At 32.5% G+C, this 21,480-nt stretch overlaps 1 protein-coding gene across 2 annotated transcripts; it reads left to right on the top strand.

Moving 5' to 3' along the window:
- Positions 1-5,226: 5,226 nt before the first annotated feature.
- LOC105215403 (calpain-D) lies at positions 5,227-21,237 on the top strand. Of its 2 annotated transcripts, XM_011189299.3 has the most exons (10): positions 5,227-5,657; positions 7,026-7,540; positions 10,822-11,572; positions 13,125-13,339; positions 16,274-16,537; positions 16,712-18,192; positions 19,065-19,271; positions 19,336-19,602; positions 20,698-20,840; positions 20,901-21,237. In XM_011189299.3, the coding sequence occupies exons 1-10, from the start codon at positions 5,377-5,379 to the stop codon at positions 21,076-21,078; spliced, it is 4,302 nt and encodes a 1,433-aa protein (XP_011187601.1). In that variant the 5' UTR covers positions 5,227-5,376; the 3' UTR covers positions 21,079-21,237. The 2 variants fall into 2 exon arrangements, with proteins under 2 accessions (XP_011187601.1, XP_011187602.1); XM_011189300.3 differs by lacking the exons at positions 7,026-7,540; positions 10,822-11,572 and having other exon boundaries at positions 5,235-5,657.
- Positions 21,238-21,480: the final 243 nt, after the last annotated feature.

Genomic DNA, 21,480 nt, shown 5'->3' with positions numbered 1-21,480 from the left:
TATGTAGTTAATTATGTGATTTTACGATATTGTATAGTAAATAGTAAGTAGTAGTATAGTGTACTATCTTTATAGCAGAACTTCACAACAAAAAAGTTCCAACGATTAATAAACAGTATTCATATGCAGTATATACATTCGATTCACATTTGATAAATATTAAATAAAGACTAAAATAAATTTTTATTTGATTATATAAATATGGTATATAGGTACCTATGTACATACGTATTAAAAGAAACATATAAACAGTCATTGATATTAATAAGTACATGTAAATATACTTGAACATATACATACAAAATCTACAGGGCTTAATCAATCTAATCAATATATTTTATAAAATGTACGTACAGTCCCACTGAGAAATTTTTGAATATTCGGCAACAACAAAACGAAATATCTCGATTTATGCTCTGACTTAACATTTTTTCTACTAGCAATGGTTTTCCAACAAATATATATAGTCTCCAAGGCAATATTGGAAATAATCAATTCTTTATTTATTAATTTTTGTCACGTTTTTCCTAATAGGAATTAAATGATCTGCCATTGTATTTGTCATTTTATCTTTATTGAAACTGAAGAACAGATAAGGAAATTTTATACACATAAATGCGTCGATTAACACAACTTCAAGTCCATTTTGAAGAAACTTCGATCAGGTGCGTATTGCATGTGCACAAGTTGTGTAATTATTGGAAGTCGATAGGTGTATTTTTAATTCCACAATTTTATACAAATACATTAATTCATCAATTTACATTTATTTTTTGTGAATTTATAATAATAATAATAATTTTATAGCTTAAATAAAATATAAATTAAAAATTCGATGCTTTATGGTTAGTGGACTAGAGAGCTCTTCACAGTTTATAATAATGCTGTGAGATTCTTCTAATCTACTGGCAATAAGCATCTATACATCGCCAGAGTGTAAGCTTCGAAAATCTGTGTTAATATTATTCAAAAGTTTACTTAACATGTTTGGTTTTACCTAAAATATAATTAAACAGCAGAAACTGAGAGACTTTAGTCTTATTTTCTGATATAATTGCAAATTTTATATTATATAACATTGAAATATAAGAAAATATTTCACAATATTATCTGGTAATATGTCGCAAGGAATTTAAGTGCTTATATGTAACCAAAGTGTCACAGAAAGTTATTTATTGTTTAATTTTAGAAAGAAAATTAGAATCTATTAGAATTATATAATTATGTTCTTCGGTCTGAATACCATCCCACATACATACGTTGCAACTCTCCAATCAGCGACATTAAAACTAAAAAAAAACATAAGTGCAATAATTGAGTAGTAAAAAAAAATGTGATAAACTTAATGACTGCTAATCAGTCAGACTTAGTAAATCAGATATTGACCATGTATTCTTCAAAATGATTTACTAAACATGCGAAATGTCCGAAGCGTGCATAGAAGACTTTCAAAGATTATACATATACTATATGTATATGTATGTGTGTAAGTGGGTGAAAATTGAACATAGGCAGTGGCATTTTGTTATAGGTTTATATATATTTGAATTGAACTTTAATTAATCTTATTACCTATATTTTTATATACTAACAATTCTGTGATTTTCCAAGAAAATTTGATTTAGGTCGCGATTAAGTTTCTGCTGTACATGTAATTCAGAATAGCAACTAATGCAATAGACATTCCAACATATCAGACAGCGCTATAATAAATCGATGTTAAGCTTCCACGAATTTCTTAAGGCCGAATTAACAGAACTGCGCTTAATGTAAATAAGATCCCTTTCTGACTTTTTTTTAATAGTTTATATCTACTGGAAATGTGTCACATATAATGTGCTATGTGATACCATCATCAAACTTAAGTAAAACAAAGGTACGCTATTCAAAATAGTGTTGTATGGATGTTTTTGAAAATGTCCAAAGAGGATCTTAATGAATTCTATTTAAATCAAATTTGCTTCAAATCGGTGAACATATAAAATGTGTGCATAAATTATACTAGCTTTCTTCGATTGGTAAAGCGATGGAGAGAAACCAATCGAACATAATATTCCGATATTAAAACAAGGCAGCACTTGGGGTGCAATCCTGCCCTAAAATGTTTTTTAAGCATACGCAATAATGTTTCACCATTTTTTTTTGTAATAGAGAAATACTTAAATCAGCGCACAAAAATTATCTTTATTCCTTAGTTTTTAAATGCGTTCATGCTTTACGTTTTCTTTTTGACAATAATTTATCCTTTGAGTCGTTTTTACCATTGTGAATGGTATACTTATGTAAAATAAAATTTGGTAGCACGAACGCAAGTGGCGATAGATAATGAGGTATCCGAATATTTCTTTAGCTACTTTTATCGTTATTGTCGATTTTTTTATATATTTCAATTATATTAACCATATTCTATATGTACGTGCATATTACATACTAAATATTTAATAAAAAAATTCATATTTCAAAATATATTAGGGTGATTCTCTTGCCATTGAGAAACCATTGCACGGTGCTCGGATTGCAAAGTTTTCCAATCCACAACAACAAAAGAAACACAAAATAAAATTTACAATGGTGCAAAATATGCTACACCAAAACCATGTTTACTTTCATGCAATCAGTCGTAGCAAAATAAATGCAACCCTGTGTCAGCTGTCATGATACAAATTCACACATACATTTCGCTAATATTTTGTTTTCTGCTATGGGGTGTTCTCGTGTACATGTCCATGTCAAGCATATTCAAATGGAAACGAATGCTGCATTATGTCGCAGTCAATAATGTTATTCATGTCTGTCGCATGACGTCACAAAGACCCGAAACACGTGGGCAAAACAAACAAACGAATGAAAAACTGCCGAATTGCACGGTAGTACAAAACAATAAAACAAAGCCAAAAGGTAGAAGGTAGAAGGTAGCGGTAGTGCTTAATTATTATTTAAAATTCTAAATGAAAAATATATTAACTTGAAAAAGAAGTGCGCAAAGGCGCAATTTAATAACAACAGTACAAAAAAATTGTATATAAAGTTTTTTCACATTCCAACCTACAAAAAAGTTGTCAAAAACTGGCAAACTTTTTGTAACAAAACAAACAATTTTAATTATAAATATGCATTATTACATTGGATCATTTTATAAATGACGATTTTAAGAATCACGTTGCATACCCCCAATCTTGGTCCGGATGATGTTACTATGTGTTGATTTGTGTTCTATCATAATTATGTCGCAACGAATTGTTAAGCCGAAGCTCCATAGCTCGCATATGCGAATGCAAAACAATACGATCGACTGTGTATATTTCGAGCACCTCCACAAATGCGATTTTGAATGCGTTGATAGCTGTGATACAAGGTGATAAACATACACACTTTTTATTTGCGAGTTTGAAAAGCAACTAAATAATATGGATGACGATTTTAATTTTTGGTGATTTTTATAAGCAGTTTATATAGTATACCTCAAATTGAGCAACGGAAGGAACTTAAACTGAATACATCGTTTGTTAAAACTGTATCACCCCTTATCTTTTTAAATTAAATTAAATATTTGATAAATATATTATTAGCTGTCATATATTATGTAATTCAAACCGGCAGGCAAGACTTATGTCGCAAGCCTGCGCTAAAATGCCCTCTTAATGATACGAAATAGTGTTGCACCATTTTCTTAGGGGGTGAAATACTTAAATCTGCACAAAAATATTGTTTATCCCTTTTGTGAACAACAAAAAAATATATTTGTATAGTCATTTGTGTCAAAAATTTGTTCATTAAGACGTTTTTACCATTGTGAATAGTCTACATGTGTAAAATAAAATTTGGCAGCACTCAGCAAGCGGCGATAGAATTTTTAGTGAGGTATCCGCATACTCTCTTGCACGAATTCAACTGGATAACCTTGTTGTTGCTTTCACTTATAAAATTTTTGACAAGCAAGCAGCACCCAAAGATACCGAGCAGAGAAGTGACTAATCGATTACAGCTAGTAATAAATTAAGAAATATTATATTTCATAAAATACTAATAGCGTAGCGAAAGAAACAATTAAAACAGACAAGATAGTAAGTAACTTTATGTGGATTGCTATTCTTAAGAATGTGAAGGTTGCTGTGTTTACGCTTCCCAGCGCATGAATTTGAGAACTTTCAACTTCTGTGCGTCTTCTATTCGAAGTTGCGAAAACATGCAAAAGCTATGGACCTCATCTTATAAGAACATATGTATTAGTGATGAGCGATATTATTGAATCACTATGATTTCAGTGAGTGTTATTTTTAAATCACTGTGATTTTACATTGCTATTGCGATCGCAACAAAAAATAACGAATTTATGATAATTTGTACTCCACATTTTATTTTTAATTTTTTACATTTACATTTTTATTCATTTTAACAATATCTAAAATTTACCTGCTTTGTAATCACAATTAACTAATTAATAAATTTGGGGTACATTTAACTGCTTTCGTAATCACCGTACCATCAAAATGATCGAAATCGCAACTAAAATTGCTACTGTGTTCACTGAACAGTGATTGCTACTTTCGTACTGATATTGCTCCTGAACCAAAGAACGTATAATAATAAGAAGGAAGGTCATTCCCCGAATTGTGCAAGAGGTATTTATAAATTGCTAAATGATGAATGTAATGTGCAAAAAAGGGATGAACGATCACACATACACAAGAGTTTCGGGTACTTTTGTCAATTCGCCCTTAAGAATCGCATAGAAACTTTCATTGCAAGTGCTAATACCACTCTTTGCCTTTTCACCGAAGAATTCGCAGGTACCTGTCTTGCAGGGATTGTTGCCGGTAAATGTGGTTCAATCAGCTGTTTTATATGGATATGGATATGGATATGGATATGGCAACTATAATTCAACTTTCAGCATATCAACTTAGAGCTGTTTCAGACGTGTCAACTCCTGTTGCGGCAATTCTTAGTTTATTAGAGAGCGGCCGACGAAGAGAAGAGAATTTCTCCTCTCTTGAAATGAGCTGTTTCAGGCATGTCAACATCTGTTGCGGCAATTCTTAGTTTATCGGAGAGGGGGCGACGAAGAGAGGGGATATTATTTTCATTCTTACAAAATAGATTTTCTGAAACAGTTCATACAAGCAAATATTAATTAATAAATTGTGATCGCCCTGTGCTGTTCTTTAAAGAATGAATCAGGTTGCACATCGCTACCCTTTTGTATAAGTATCTTGGGAATGAATAAATAAGATTGTTATTTTTATTAAAACCATTTATGTGTTTGAATGTTTATATTAAAAACAAAAGTATTTATTGTGTTATAATTGAATTGGTTTATAGAAAAGTGAAATTGTAATGATAATTGTGAGTAAGAATTGTGTTAACCATTAAAAAATGGGCACTATAGCTTCTGTTTTGCAATGGAAATGTGAGATTTGTAATAGTATCGACCCTAAAAAATGTATAAACTGTGGTACAATGCAGAGAATTTTGTCGACAAGTACAAATACCGCAGAAAGCAATAAGCGTGAGCAAAAAAGTGAAATTTTGATTTCGAACGAAGCGAAAGATCTGTATAATGCTGAAGGGTCAGAAACTCATATTGCCTCAAGATCTCTTTCCGCCTCTGACCCATCTTACAATGTCTCATCGGAAGAGGATGAAATTATAACCAAGTAGGTTAATGTTTATTTGTCTATGGTCATGATTATAATCATTGTTAAAAATCAATTAAGTAAACCTCTTTCTGACACATTTTATTGATTATTCAGCAATATAATATAACATCGGAGGTAGTGAACAAAAAGCTACAACGATATGTAAATATCCTGTCTTTAATATATGTATATACCTTCGTACTTACATAATTAAAACATTATTTGACAAAATTGCTATAATATTTAATGAATGTGCAATAACATTATTTATAACAAAAATAAAATAACAAAGGCAACAGAAATACAACAAACATATGTTTACACACATAATTTATGTTTTTATTTATACTAGACCAACATTTTTAATATAGATGTTAATTATTTTGAATATGTATATATTTATAATTATGGCATATAATATAAAATAAGTTCAAAGCTTAATACTCACCAAACAAAAAACATTTCAAATCACATAGAATCTACATTAAACCGACTAAAGTAGCTATGTGATTTCAGTCAATCTTGAATTAAATCTAATTTAGCAACAACAAATATAAAACATATATTTAAAACACCTGTTGACAATAATTTATCCATCAACGAAACCACTAACCAACAGGGAATAAATTTGTATTCCCTACACGCCATTATATAGAACTTTTTAATAAAAAAAATAACATTAATTATTTGGGGAACTTTTTCAACAACAACAACTATAACCACCTCTTTGAATGCAATGCACCATTCACTCATGCAACACTTTTCTGCCTATGGTCCGACCACGTTGAAACAGCTTGTTTTCTGAACATCCATTAGATGAATCCTATGAAAATTAACTCTTCAACATCCCTCTAATAACAACAACACTTTGAGCAAAATTATACTTCTAATCGAATTGAAATACTTTTGAGACATACTCCACTAACGTACACTATTTTCTTTTAATTTTCAATGATTTCACTAGTATTCAAATTTTAAAGTACAATAAATAATTCTAACATAAATAGGTCTGAAAACTTGCTTTAATATTTCGTTTCATTTGGTATATATGTATATGAACATATACATATGTACATGTGTATATATATTATAAAAGTCCCATAAAGATAAACATGTTTTGTAAATAATACCAAAATGTAATACCATGCATAATAATGTTTAATTAAAAAATATTTATTGAAAAATAAATGGTAAAATGATTTAATTGTTATTGAAAGATATTATATGTTTGCTAATACATTTTTTTTCTTCTCCTATCTATTATGTATTTCTGATATCATTTGTATGTATTAAAAAACTTATAAAATATATTTTAATTCATTTTAAATGTTTTTAAATTAGAGGTTGCTTAAATAATTGTTATATAATTTATAATTCGATTTTCAGAAATGAGCATAAACGGGTTTATAAGTCTATGCTCAGAGGCTGTCTACGAAGGCCCCAACGCAACAATAAAAATTTGCCATCAAATTGTATAGACTGCGAAGATACGCGGAAGTACGTTAAAACCTCCATCGAGTTATTTCATCACTTTTCTAATCCATCGTTGAACCGGCGATGGGTTTGTAATAACTGTGAAACTGAAAATAGTTCCGTTACATGGCATTGCATTATTTGTGACACAGTCAGCTATTTGGCGCCTATATATAAAGATACAATTTTAAATCGTGGGCACAGCTATTACAAACAAGGCAGCGCAAAACAATCAATACCGACAAATAGTAAAAAGAAAAAGGGGTTCACACGCCCTATTTGCTTACGTAGAACCCAGAGTCTCACCACAGACAAGTCAATCTCTTGTCGAAGTTGTCATATTTGCTTCGTAAATAATTGTAAAGACATTTTTAACCTTCCGGACACATTTATGCTAAAATGCGACAAAAAGACAAGTGATATACCCGGTGAGATATTTGTTATAATTGTTTACGCTCATATTATCATAATTTAACCAAAAATTTATGTTCAAATATTCGTTTCTATCCAAATTTAGCTTTGAAAGTAATAATAACAAATTAATAATGGGTGAGATAACGTAATTGATGGCAAAATGTTCTTTTTATTCATTGCATAAACATCTTATTACAGTGGTATGAGTATCACCTGTTATGATTCAGTAGTGGAATTCTGTAACATAATTGTCCTTAAATCAAACATAGATAGGGATGTTTTCGGGCAATATTTTCGTATTTTCGATCTTCAAATTGTTTGATTTGTTCTGCAAATATCGTTCGGTTTTTGTTTTTTTTTTTTCAAATATCACCAAATCGTTTTATCGCCCTGTTCTGCAAATCGTTATAAAATTTCCGATTTCATATTCGGCAAAATAAACGATAGCAATTTTGAATCTAAATCAACGTTTAAAAAACATTAATTACAATGTACGTATTTAATAAACAAAAATAAAATAATATTATTGTATCCATAAGAATATATTTACCAAAGAATGTTTTGCCAGGATTTGCGAAACTTTCGCGGCCATTGAGGGCATTTAAGATTCCTGAAGTTTTTGGGTAGAAAGTTAGTGAATCGGTGGAAGAACGAACTGATAGAAACATCGCATTTATGTCGAAAAAAATATTTTCTGTTTAAAAAAAGTTGTTCGTTTACAAATCGTTTTCCCGCAGCTGCATGAGTGCCATCAATGATCCTATAACTCCTGGTATGCAAAATTTTTTCACAAAATGAAGTTTTGCTTTTCTAGAATCCACTTCAGACATTTGAAGCTTAATCCACTTCGAATACAAAATCAGGGGTGTTGTGAAATCCAAGACAGATTTGGGGAATGTCAGAATGGCAAACCAATTCTGCTTTTCATTGGTGTCACAGAATCTGATTGGATTTTCACCTTTTCGAAGATAACCAAACCAATATTCGAATCAGCTGTGTCACTATTTATTCAAGGGACAAAATTAACAAGACAAATTTTCTGGAATTTTAAACAAATAATTACTTCAAAATATTCTTTAATCCCGTAAAATAGAATTAAAATGAGAAATTATTTCAGCTTTTCTTTTATTTAATCTCAGTAATTTGATTTATGCTCAACGGAAGTCAAAAGTGGTATTTATACTTATATAAAAATGTTCATATATAAATGTTCATAATAAGTATATTGTTTAACTTTGATGTAAAAAGTTAGATATTTCCATGATCTAATCTGAATTACGTCAATTATCTCAAATCTGACTCCCCTGAAACTTTTGGTTTGTTTCTGATAATAGTTAATCCGATAAAATTGGTTTCCATGACACCTAAAACCAATAAAATTTCTTATTCAAACCAATAATATTAGAATTCATGACACGAACCAGATTTTTTGTCGGTTTGAATTCTGATTCCGAAAACTATCAGATTCCACAACAACCCTGAATATTTTCTAAAACATTAATCACTTCGGATAAAATTTTGGATATTGTGCTTCTACCCATAACTGAACGTTGATAAGAACCTTCAGCGAATAACGTAAGACATTTATTTTATTAAATTAGGTATGGACGTTTCTCTTCCAAAAGGTATCGTTGAGTATTTCTAGAAATGTATGCTTACTTAACGAGACAAAAAGAAATCATCTCCAGTCGCCAAGTAGAAACGTTTTAGCAAAACTCACGTGGAATTAGGTGCAAACAGGGAATAGTCTCTCAAATGCCGCCTTTCGATTCTACCTTGATAATATCGTTCACAACAAATAAATGACCATAAAAAACATTTAATTACAAATTATTTAAAATTTTGAACCAACAAATTCTCTTTTAATTGTTTTGCCAAATTGTCACACAGTAATCAGGTGTTTCGTATTGAAAATCAAATGAAATCGGACGAATTGCAGAACACTTAAAAAAACGTACGAATTGTAATTTCGGATCCGAATTGAAATCGCGCGATTTCCAGAACATGCCTGAGAGCTTTTGTTGACACCTTTTTTTACCCGCATATTGACATTAGGGCTGGATCTCTAAATGCATTACTTTTTGAAATTAGTTAATCTTTTTTTATATATAGTTTTTTATAATATAGTTTTTTATAGTATGTATTTCCTTAATTTTTTTTACATAGTACTAGAATATGACATATAGTACATACATATGTATTACGTTTAGTCTCATACACCTGATTCCCAATAACAACGTTGTTCTTTGTAAATAACGGGATATACAAAGATGATCATTGATGGTTTTATGTCTCCCACAACCTATTATTCTAACGGTTGATTAAAATTTAGTTCTAAATCTTTTAAGCTAAATAGAGATAGAGAATATTTTTGATACCACGACTTGCAGAATACTTGCAGCGGTAGGAGGGTAATACGGTTAGGTTTATTACAGTTGATCTCCTTTTTGCACGGTTAACTGGGACAGTAAATTACTCGTGTAAAAAAAACCGTGCAAAAAAAATCAAATTTTTATATAAAACTCACTATTGGGACCAATTTAAGAAAAAAATCGTGCAAAAAATAGAAAACGTGAAAAAAAGATCTAATTTTACATGAAAATCTATCTATTCGTACAGTGAAAATTTACACTGTTGTTGTTGTTATAGACTTTTCTGGTATTATACAAATGTATGTACATATTACTGTTAGAAGGAACAAACAACAACTATTCTGGGAATGGTAAAAAATAATACATTTCAAAGTTCCGTCATTAATCGCTGTGTCTTCTTTTTTCTTACTTCTTCATACAGCTTCATTTATTTGTTTACGTATTGAAATTGTTGCAACTTTTTCAATGGCTTTCGAATCTAAAATTTGTATTTTTTAGTTTAAACCTAATTTAGAATTTATTAAATTCTATTAACAGCAATGGATTTGTGACGTATTGACGTATGGAATTTTGATTTTATTGCAAAAAAGTATACAATGAAAATAAAAAATCCGTGTAAAAAAAGTAAAACCGTGTAAAAATGGTATCTGGGAAGTGTTCAAAAACACCGTGTAAAAAAAACCGTGCAAAAAAAACCGTGTAAAAAGGAGATTAACTGTATTATAATGTTTAAATTATTTCGAATTCTTTTGTTTTTGAAATGTTACAAGTATGGCAAATAAATAATTTTTAATTTATTTTTAAAGAGTAAATTTAATTAGGAAATACTTTATTTAATTCATATTATATTATTATTAGATAAGTTTAAAATAATAATTTGAACAAAACTATATTTTTGTTCAATACTCATGCGGCTTGTCCAGGAGGAAACAGCACTGAAGCTACATCCACCAATAATTACTGTCGTGAGCCAATGGGCAATTTTACAATAACAACACTTGCTAAAGGCAATAAAGTAGAGCAAGATAAAAGCATTTTTATTTTGCCAAGCTCCAGCGTTTTAATAGCAGTCAATGATTGGGCCCCACAAACAACAAATTCTTTGCCAAAGGATCAAAAACGAAATTCAATAAACAATGCAGAAAGAACTATCGACTTTATCGAAGCTAATCGAATTTTCAAAACGGAATATCTTCAAAGTAGCTATGCAAATTTAAAAGATGAGAAATTTAAAGAACCACAACCAATTTATAAAAACAACACAAATCGTTCAATAAATATTAACGATGGAAATGTGAAAGTGAATGAATGTAATCAACCTATATATGCTATTGTTAATAAAAGTAAAAAAATTAAGAAACAAAATATTTCATCAGAAAACGCCGTGGAACAGGATTTTTTACCCAATGCAACCAACCTTAAAACAGAAAAACTTACTATTTTACCGAAAATCTACAGCAAAACAAAATGTAAAGAAGTACTTGACACTTACACTGATATAGCGGTAAAAATGATTGCAAATGAAAATGTTTCGCATAGCGATTATGCAGACATCGATACAGTCAACATAAGCGCTAACTCTATAACTTCAGATCAGAAAGTGGATGTTAATGCTGAACACTCAATATATGCAAAGGTGTGGAAAGGCCCTCGGAAAACCAGTGAATCAAAAATGTATGCTTTAATTTTTTAGCTTAAGATCAAGAAGCATGCGTATGTTATTAAAATTTAATGCACACCTAAAATGTCAACTCTTATGCATCTGTACATATATATTCGTATACCTCAAAATAGAAATAGAAAAAGATGAAATATTATTGTTTATCTTGTAACTTATTTCAATCAAAATTTAGCGTATTTTTAGTATATTTAATTAACAATACCGCAATTTTAAAATGTATAATTTATGAAAGTTACTTTTTGTATAGGGTAACAGTTAACTAGTAAACATTTGAATGGAAAATAATAAAATGAATTAAGAGAATGAATCTTAAGCACTAATCGATGATTGGTCAAGCGTTGGAAAGAAGTTACCCCTTAATAGATTTATTCAAACAATTATACCTTTAAGCTACTTTTACCATTGTGAACTTTTAAACAAAACTTAGAATTAAAAGTAGTTTCGCAGGCAGTTTAATGATTTATCTGCATACTCTCTTGTTCGAATTAAACTGTATAAGTTAATGGCAGATCTTACAAGCAAAACTTTTTTTTGACAAGAGATATCCGAAAGCGAGCAGAGATTGAAGACAGCGCTAGTTACTATAACTTTCTGGACCCCGACATCCAGAATATATGTACTGCACGCAATTAGTCCACGCATGATACTAGTCATTTCTTTGCATGCCCATCGAACCCAAATCATCTAACACCCCTACCATATTTGATCTGTTTTTTAACCGAGTAAATTATATACATATTTAAAAAAAAAGTTTCTAAACATTACCATAATATTTATGACAATATGAAAATTAGAAATGAATGTGGAATAATTATTATAGGCCGTGTAGTTAATTCAACATGCTCATGAATATCAATGGCACATTTCAGATAAACGAAAAAAAAATTATATTACCATAAAATCTCACAAAGGACAATACCTACGTCAGTTTTACTCTAACGATTCACTACATGAGAAATCTGTATCTTTGTAATTCATATAATAAATCACGAATTTTTATAAATGAAAGGTTTTATGCGAATGCAAAATACAGTTTTTTAGAAGATTGTTAGGGTCCTGTAAAATATAAGTATATAAGATATAATATGATATATATGCTTGCGTAGCTCTTTGGTACAAATGCCTTTTTAATAAAATTTTCTCCCTATAAATGGAATATATACATATGCTGGTCCTAACGATAACCCAAATGTTTCTTGACCCTTTGGCGCACTACCGATTTCCGTTGCTTTCGTTTTTGACTCTGCTAAAACAATAAACAATATTTTTATTTGAAAAAATAATTATAGTTATATATATGTATTTATGTAAAAAATGACTAAATTATACATGGAGGTACTTCTTAAATTACCATATATAATTTACATACTAATATCTTTCCAGATTTTTGTTTATGTTCTATGGATATGCATTGGTATAAAGTTATACATATGTATATAGATGCGCTTCAAATCAAAACTGATTCTATATTAATTGCATGATTCTATATGATTATATTTTAAGAGAGACATTTATATACATGTTTAAGCTAATTCACAATTGTAGATTGAATGCATCCTCGAATCGATGTGGACTCCATGATGACAATAATATGCTTAATAACACAAGAAGAACGTGGACATGCTCAAAATGCTCGTATGCATACAATCGTATTTGGACAGATAGCTGTGAGATTTGTGAATCGGTTCGTAGTCAACCAACGATAGAACAACCAAGTTTAATAACGGTAACGAAGTCTGAAAACTCAATAACACAGCCGGGTTAGTATATCAATTATACACATAATTGGTCTAATCATTGAATCCGTGTCGATCGAAAAATTTTACGTCAGAATCGTTGAAACCGTATCGAAAATAAAATTTACGATCACATTGAACTTACTTACCGACTGGAGAAATACATTCCGCGGCTAATAGATGTGGCTAATTACGAAATGACTGAATCCGCAAAATCGAAAATATTGGCCGTAATATATCCATTGGTGAATGAGTTGCGGAAATGTAAAAGAAATTAATCATTTGGAAGTTTTTATGTAAATAATTACTGATGACGGACTAAAACAGACTAACAAAAATAAATTAAAGATGTTTAAAAGAATTTTCTCAAAGAGCCTCAGGCGAATTAAATATTTTTTGGAAGAAATTTCACAATAGTTAAAGGTCAGTTTTAATTTCAATGATTGCATGAACATTTTCAATCGAAAATCTTCATCGTATCGAAATCGAATTATCTGCGGATTCAATGATTAGGCCCAATATTTATCTGCTTTTAATTCGTTTTAATCGACTTTAAAATACTTATTAATGGTATCTATTGAAACCAATGAAACTAAACGATTGTTTCTTTTGATTCAACCGTAAACATAAGTATATGTTAATTAGTAATGTAATGCTATAAACAGTTTCTTACCGTATAAAGAAGTGGGCCCGGATGGGATTATACCCATAATGCTACAAAAGCTAAAATAACCAATAGAAAATCGATACCAAGCCAGTATTCAACTATCACACATACCAAAGAGCTGGAAATGAATCAAGGTAGTGTTCCTACCAAAACCGGGCAGCAGAACGCACGATAGTGCTAAAAGATTTTAGACCTATCAGCCTTACCTCTTTCATGTTGAAGGTTCTAGAAAGACTAATGGAAAACTATAATAACTAATAGAAAACTCGCTACATCACAAACAGTATACTATGGCTGCCTTCTTGGACAAAAAGGGAGCCTTCAACAATATAGAATTAAGCACGATAATTGATTCACTGACACACGCCGGCATAGACCATATGGTTGGCAGTTGGGTGAAAACGATGCTTATGAACAGGATGATCATAGCAACTAACGGATCAGAAACACGAACCAGTTATGTAAGCAAAGGGACTCCTCAAGGAGGTGTCCTATCCCCGCTTCTATGGGTAGTGTCGCTAAATGAAATACTTCATGAGCTCAACAAAGGTGGTGTGAAAACAGTAGCATACGCAGACGAAATAGTGTTGATGGTAACAGCTCTTTTTCCATCCACTATCAGTGAAATTATGGAAAGGGCCCTAAGAAGGCTACATCAATGGCCAGCTGGCAATGGCTTAGATGTAAACCCTGGCGAGACAGACCTGATGCTATTCCTCCTGTCCTGTCCTCGAGGGCTAAGTACCTAGGGATGCAGAGGGATACTAAACTTAACTGAAAAATTAATATTGAAAACAATTAAAAAAAATCATAAGTGGCCTACTATACCAGCAAAAAAATAATAAGCAGAAACTGGGACCTCAAACCAAATATAGACACGTGGATATACACGGCCGTGATCAAACCAATACTAACATATGAAGCTCTAGCAATTAATAAGCATTATGACATCAAGAAGTTGAATGAATTACAGAGGGCAACTTGTGCAGGGATTACTGGAGCGCTTAAGTCAGGTCCGACTGACGCACTTAATGTACTTCTACACCAACTGCCCATCGACGTTTTCATAAGAAAAACAGCATTTTCTGATATAAGAATAAATGATCTAGGTGGTCGGAAAAAGTTATAGACATAGCGGTATCCTGAACCATTTCATTAACAATTTAAATAAATCAGACTATATCTACCTAAAGTTAGATTTAAATATTGACTTTCAGGTGAGGATACCCTTTAGACGTGAATGGAGAAGATGTCCAGAAATAGAGGAGAATACATTCTCCATCTATACCGCTTGGTCCAAAATTGACTGCGGAGTAGGTACGGGGACATATTCCAAAGATCTGGACATATCGCTCTCTATCCATCTACCAAAACCAGCCAGAAGTGCTTGGCATACAGAAGCTCTGTGGATATATATTGAACAACAATGGGGGGATACAGAAAGTGAATATATACACGGCCAAGCAGCATTACTGGCTTTGTCGTCTCCGGAGATTAATTCCCACGTAGTCAGCAAGTTTTTGTCCTCAGCAGAAAAACTCAACCTGTCCATTATATGGGTTCCCGGTCACAGGAACATCTTCGGTAATGAAAAAGCAGATGAATTGGCAAAAACAGGAGCCGCTCTATATAAATCCGAGGCGGAACAAATACTATGCCCATTAGAAACTATCTGGAGTGAGATATACACACATTACAAACAAATAGTTCAAAACAGATGGAAAGCTAATAACAAATGCAAAATAACAAAACAGTTATGGACTGAATATGATAAAAACTTTATTAGATTAATCCAGGAAAAGCATATACAGCTAAAACACAATAAAGGGGCACTGGCCATTTGGAGAACATGCGTTGAAAATGGTTATGGGGCAGCACATACATATGTCGCTCCTGCAAACTAGTAGACAATAAGGAAACGGTCTTCCACTTTTTTTCCGAATGTCCGGCCATAGCACAAATCAGACATAGGACTCTTGGAATTCATCAGGCACCAAATCTTGAATGGTTGGTCTCAAAAAGAATAACAGAAATAAGTAGTTTCATAGAGAGCACAAAATGGTTCGAACGTGGAGGTGAAACGTTATGCAGTATTACTTAGGTCTTATAATAGTGTAACAAATGGCGCATCTAGCGCTAATTGAGCCCAGAAGGGCTGCACTTCTACATACCTATCTACCTAGTAATGTAATTCATCTTCGTCTTTAAAAAATTATTTTGAACTTTTTAAACTGAGCAATAGCAAAACTTATTTAATTTAAAACGTATTATTTTTTAAATTTTACTAATAGATCGACTTGACGGCCAGTGGACATGTAAGAAGTGTACATTAGTTAACGATCCATCATCAATTGCCTGCGCAGTGTGTGGAGGTTCGAAATTACGAAGTATTTGTTCAATAGAGGATATGACCTTACGCAAAGGGGAATTTTGGACTTGCAGCAAGTGTACTCTTAAAAACAATCTTTCTACCGGAGTCTGTATCGCATGTAAATCGGTACGATCTTTACCTATTGAACCCAAGAGACTACAGTTAAATGAAGTCGCTACCGAAGGTAAATTTTGTCTTATTGAACTAGCAAATATCAAATATTTTAATGAAAATGGTTAAACAAAAAAACAAATACGGATTGTAACCTTAATATTTATAGCGTTCCAATTTTTATATTGATTTTTCTTTGAATTATGTGAATTTCGAACATCTGATTGATCGATTGATTTACTTGCAGAAACAATTGCTTCAAACTCGATGAATTGCAATTTGCCTTTCGGACAACCCCTTTTGATGAAGACAGTAAATTTAAAGCCACATCAGACAAAGGTTTCGAGAAGCCCATCCCCTCGACAAATACGGAGTTCATCAGGTGCCATTCCTAAAAGACACAGCACCGGTGGCAGTATATTAACTCGAAACGCGAGTTCAAATATAACATCCGTTTCACCAACATCAACATCAAATGAAAGCAACAGTCAACATGGGATCAGTACAAGTACTAGCCATAATGCTGTGGCATCCAAAATGTGGCAGTGCCCAGCGTGCACTTATGAAAACTGCTCAGCTTCTGTAGTTTGCGACATGTGTTCTAGTCCTCGAGGCTTAGTCTGCAACTTAAGCGAAGTGACACTACCAATGTGTGGCAAATTTAGTTTGGACATTCGACAAGAAAGCAAACTTATGGAAAATCTGCGACAAAATGAGGAAAAGGAGGCCCTTAATAAATGGAAAAATATTATTCAGTACTGTAGTGATAATAACGAACTTTTTGTCGACGATTCATTTCCTCCGGCGCCAAAGAGTTTGTATTACAATCCAACGAATAGTATTCCTGATGGCAATCCAGTTGTGCAATGGAGACGTCCACATGAAATAAGTTGTGAAGGCGGAGTATTTCCTCCTTGGGCAGTGTTTAGAACTCCACTTCCATCGGACATATGTCAAGGTGTGTTAGGAAATTGCTGGTTACTCAGTGCGCTTGCTGTTTTGGCAGAACGCGAAGACCTCGTTCGAGAAGTGCTGGTGACAAAGGAAATATGTTTACAAGGTGCCTATCAGGTACGCCTTTGTAAAGATGGCAAATGGATAACAGTATTGGTTGATGACTTGTTGCCTTGCGACAAACGCGGACACCTTGTTTATTCACAAGCCAAACGAAAACAGCTATGGGTTCCTTTGATTGAGAAAGCGGTAGCAAAAATTCATGGTTGTTATGAAGCCCTCGTTTCTGGACGTGCAATTGAAGGTTTGGCCACCTTGACGGGAGCACCTTGTGAAAGCATTCCGTTGCAAGCAAGTTCGCTTCCAATGCCAAGTGAAGACGAATTAGATAAAGATTTAATTTGGGCGCAGTTGTTAAGTTCTCGCTGTGTACGATTTTTAATGGGTGCTAGTTGTGGCGGAGGCAATATGAAGGTAGATGAGGACGAATACCAACGAAAAGGTCTACGGCCTCGACATGCGTACTCCGTGCTAGATGTTAGAGATATTCAAGGGCACCGTTTATTAAAGCTCCGTAATCCGTGGGGGCATTACTCCTGGCGTGGAGATTGGTCCGACGACTCTGAACTTTGGACCGAAGATTTAAGAGAAATTTTAATGCCACACGGGGCATCGGAAGGTGTTTTCTGGATATCGTTTGAAGATGTATTAAACTACTTCGATTGCATTGATATTTGCAAAGTGCGCTCTGGGTGGAATGAGGTCCGTTTGCAGGTACATTCCAATTTCTATTTACTTACAATTAATATGTACAAAAAAATATTAACATAATTGTATGGGTCTAGATTAGGGCTCTTAAAATTATTCAATTAACCTGAAAACCGATTATTCGAATATCCGGTTTGTAACCGTTCGTAGGAATATTAACCGGTTGCTACTATTCGATTAGTCGGTTATTCGAACAGTTAAACTGTCACTATTCTAATAAATAAAAATTGTTTGATATCCAAACAGCCTTTGATTTTTTAAAGTATCCGCATTCCAGCCACTTTATCAGAATCAGAGAAAACGTTCTCCATTGCTGGAAACATTTTGACACCACGTAGAAGCTGCTTGCAACCAACAAATGTTAACCTTTTAACTTTATTTTTATCAAAATAGACGTTTTATAAAAATACTGATTTAATACATTCGCCCAGTTGAAATGGTTAAAAACTATTTTGTGATTACTTAATGGTTCCCGTGAAATCATTGTTATTTTTTGTATCTTAGTTTTAATGATGCACTTTTTTCAATAAAAATAAGAAAATCAATGAACTTGCACTATTCGAATAGTCGACAACGTACGGTTAACCTAATAGTCGAAAATGAGCGGTTAATCGAATAGTCGATGACTGACGACTATCCGAATAGTGGAAACCGAATATTATTATTCGAATAATGCCCTATTCGGTTAATTCGGTTAGTCGAATACCAAGAGCTCTAGTCTAGATTTATCCAAATTTGACTAAAGTTAAATAGATCTTCTTTTCCAAAATTTGACAACACATTTCATTTTCATAATTTATCAGTCTGATAAATTAAGGTACACTGAAACAAACTTCATAAAATTTATCCTCTGAATCTATACGTAAATTTTTTTCTAGGATACTTTACAACCACTGTGTTCCATTTCATGTGTTCTGCTCACAGTGTTGGAGCCAACTGAAGCCGAATTTACACTATTCCAAGAGGGGCAACGGAACTCTGAAAAATCTCAGCGTTCACAACTAGATTTGTGTGTTGTGATATTCCGAACTCGTTCGCCAGTTTCACCAGAGATTGGACGGCTAGTGGAGCATAGCAAACGGCAGGTAGAACATTTGTGAATGTCATAGAATTCTTACATATTTATTTGATATTGTACGTCATTATTAGGTGCGCGGATTTGTGGGTTGTCATAAAATGCTAGAACGTGATATATACTTACTAGTTTGTCTTGCATTTAATCATTGGCATACTGGAATCGAAGAACCTCATCAATATCCCCAGTGTATTTTAGCCATACATAGTTCTAAACGTCTTCTTGTTGAACAAATCACGCCTTCGCCACATTTGCTAGCTGATGCAATAATAAGTCTAACTTTAACAAAAGGCCAGCGTCATGAAGGGAGAGAAGGAATGACTGCTTACTATTTAACAAAGGTAATTAGATTACGTTTAGACGCTTGAATAAATATTATAAATACGATTTGTCCACAAAAAATTATTCGAACTTTCCTTTAAAACAGTAAATTAGTAATTTTTACGAGTAGTTCAAAATCTCCGAAGAAAACAGAGAAGATGCCAATGACATATTTTAGTTTTGTATATCATTGGGAATTTACTGATGACGTTGGCATCTCATTTCACATAAATTTTGCAAATCTGTCTGATGTTGATTGAGTTTGAGCACAAAATATATAAAATAATGAACCCTATACCGATCCTATTTTTCAATGCATATATTAATAAAATTATGTTGATAATAAATATTTGCAATGTAACCTGGCGAGGGCTGCGCATGTAATCGTGCCAATGTAACAAGCTCAGTTTCGAATGCTTCTGGCCGACTGTAATCTGTGGAGCCTTTCAAGCCCAAGCTGTCGCATTAATTCATTATTTTTCCAATATATGACTTTAGGAATTTGTATTTCGAATTGTATAAGTGTGATCGAATGACGCTATATGACGATGAAAAGATATGCTTTTTCTACTCTATGAAAGTGACATCATGAAAACATCCTCAAAATGTCGACAATATAGCGAACAAAACGGTGCATATTTGACCGAAATGATGGATTCATTTTTACTGGACCTAATATGGAATTTATTATTTCAATTTCCCATTTTCAAGGGGTTTATCCTGAGTCCTACATTATGGTTATATTAAATCTTTGCTAAGCTCAAACCGTTTTGTATAATGTCTTAAAAAGTATTTTCAAATTTCTATGAATCACCCTAGTTAGCAGATAAAAAGCAGTATTGGTGGACCTATTGGGTTTGCATGTACCCCATCAAGTTATACTTAGACTTATAGACCTTAAGAATGTAGCTATGGATCCCTCCTTCTTCCTTTTCCGAACAATCTTCTGCAGTTTTGGGAACTACCTCAGCGATCAACAACCCTACTGGTGGAGAATGAGGTACTGAGGTTCTTCATTGTATAATTTAATCTAAAATATTTACTTTTGTAATGAATTATATATATCTAATCAAAATAATGTTAATATAACTATATTTATTTTTTCATATAACTAGGGATGGGCAGGACTTGTCGTAATGGTTGAAAATCGTCACGAAAATAAGTGGATTCATGTTAAATGTGACTGCCAAGAAAGCTACAACGTTGTATCTACAAGAGGTGAATTAAAAACGGTTGACTCAGTACCGCCTTTGCAAAGGTAAATACTTAGAAAAATAGTTTTAATTTCAAATTTCAACAAATTTTATCTCATATTCAGGCAAGTTATTATCGTTCTAACCCAACTAGAAGGTAGCGGTGGTTTTAGTATTGCCCATCGCCTCACCCATCGTCTTGCAAATTCCAGAGGACTTCATGACTGGGGACCCCCAGGCGCAACGCACTGCCCGCCAATAGAAAATGTTCATGGATTGCATGCACCTCGTTTAATTACTTAACTTTTCAGCATTCTAGTCTACATTTCACTATAATGAAACATACATATTTATAAATTCAAGTACGAATATACATATGTACGTAGGATTAATAAATAATGTAAATGTTTTGTTTTCCTAGTAAAGTAAGGTAAAAGTAAATAAATACCGAATTGAAAATAATTGCTTGTATTTATGGTGGAAATAATCTCCGGTAGCACAGATTCCCTCCCACACCGACCTGAATAATTTTAGAAATAAATTTCATTTGATATCTTTATTAAATAGACCTGTTACAAAAATGGTCTTATGCAGCACCTTTTGTATTTATTAGAAAGCAACAAGTGCAGTTGACGTGTAGTGTGGTATGCTTATAACTATAACTAAAGATCCGTTTGGTGAACGAAGAGCCAAGTTCATATTATC

Source organism: Zeugodacus cucurbitae, chromosome 5 (genome assembly GCF_028554725.1).
Source record: "Zeugodacus cucurbitae isolate PBARC_wt_2022May chromosome 5, idZeuCucr1.2, whole genome shotgun sequence".
Taxonomy (NCBI): domain Eukaryota; kingdom Metazoa; phylum Arthropoda; class Insecta; order Diptera; family Tephritidae; genus Zeugodacus; species Zeugodacus cucurbitae.
Note: the sequence above shows the minus strand (reverse complement) of the source record. Positions and strands in the feature narration are given on the sequence as shown.

Bases quoted from the DNA above. Each gene is read 5' to 3' on its own strand.
- LOC105215403 (XM_011189299.3), top strand. From the start codon at position 5,377: ATGGGCACTATAGCTTCTGTTTTGCAATGGAAATGTGAGATTTGTAAT. The intron at 13,340-16,273 runs GTTAGTATATCA...TTTTACTAATAG, and splicing joins AAACTCAATAACACAGCCGG to ATCGACTTGACGGCCAGTGG. The intron at 20,841-20,900 runs GTAAATACTTAG...TCTCATATTCAG, and splicing joins TCAGTACCGCCTTTGCAAAG to GCAAGTTATTATCGTTCTAA.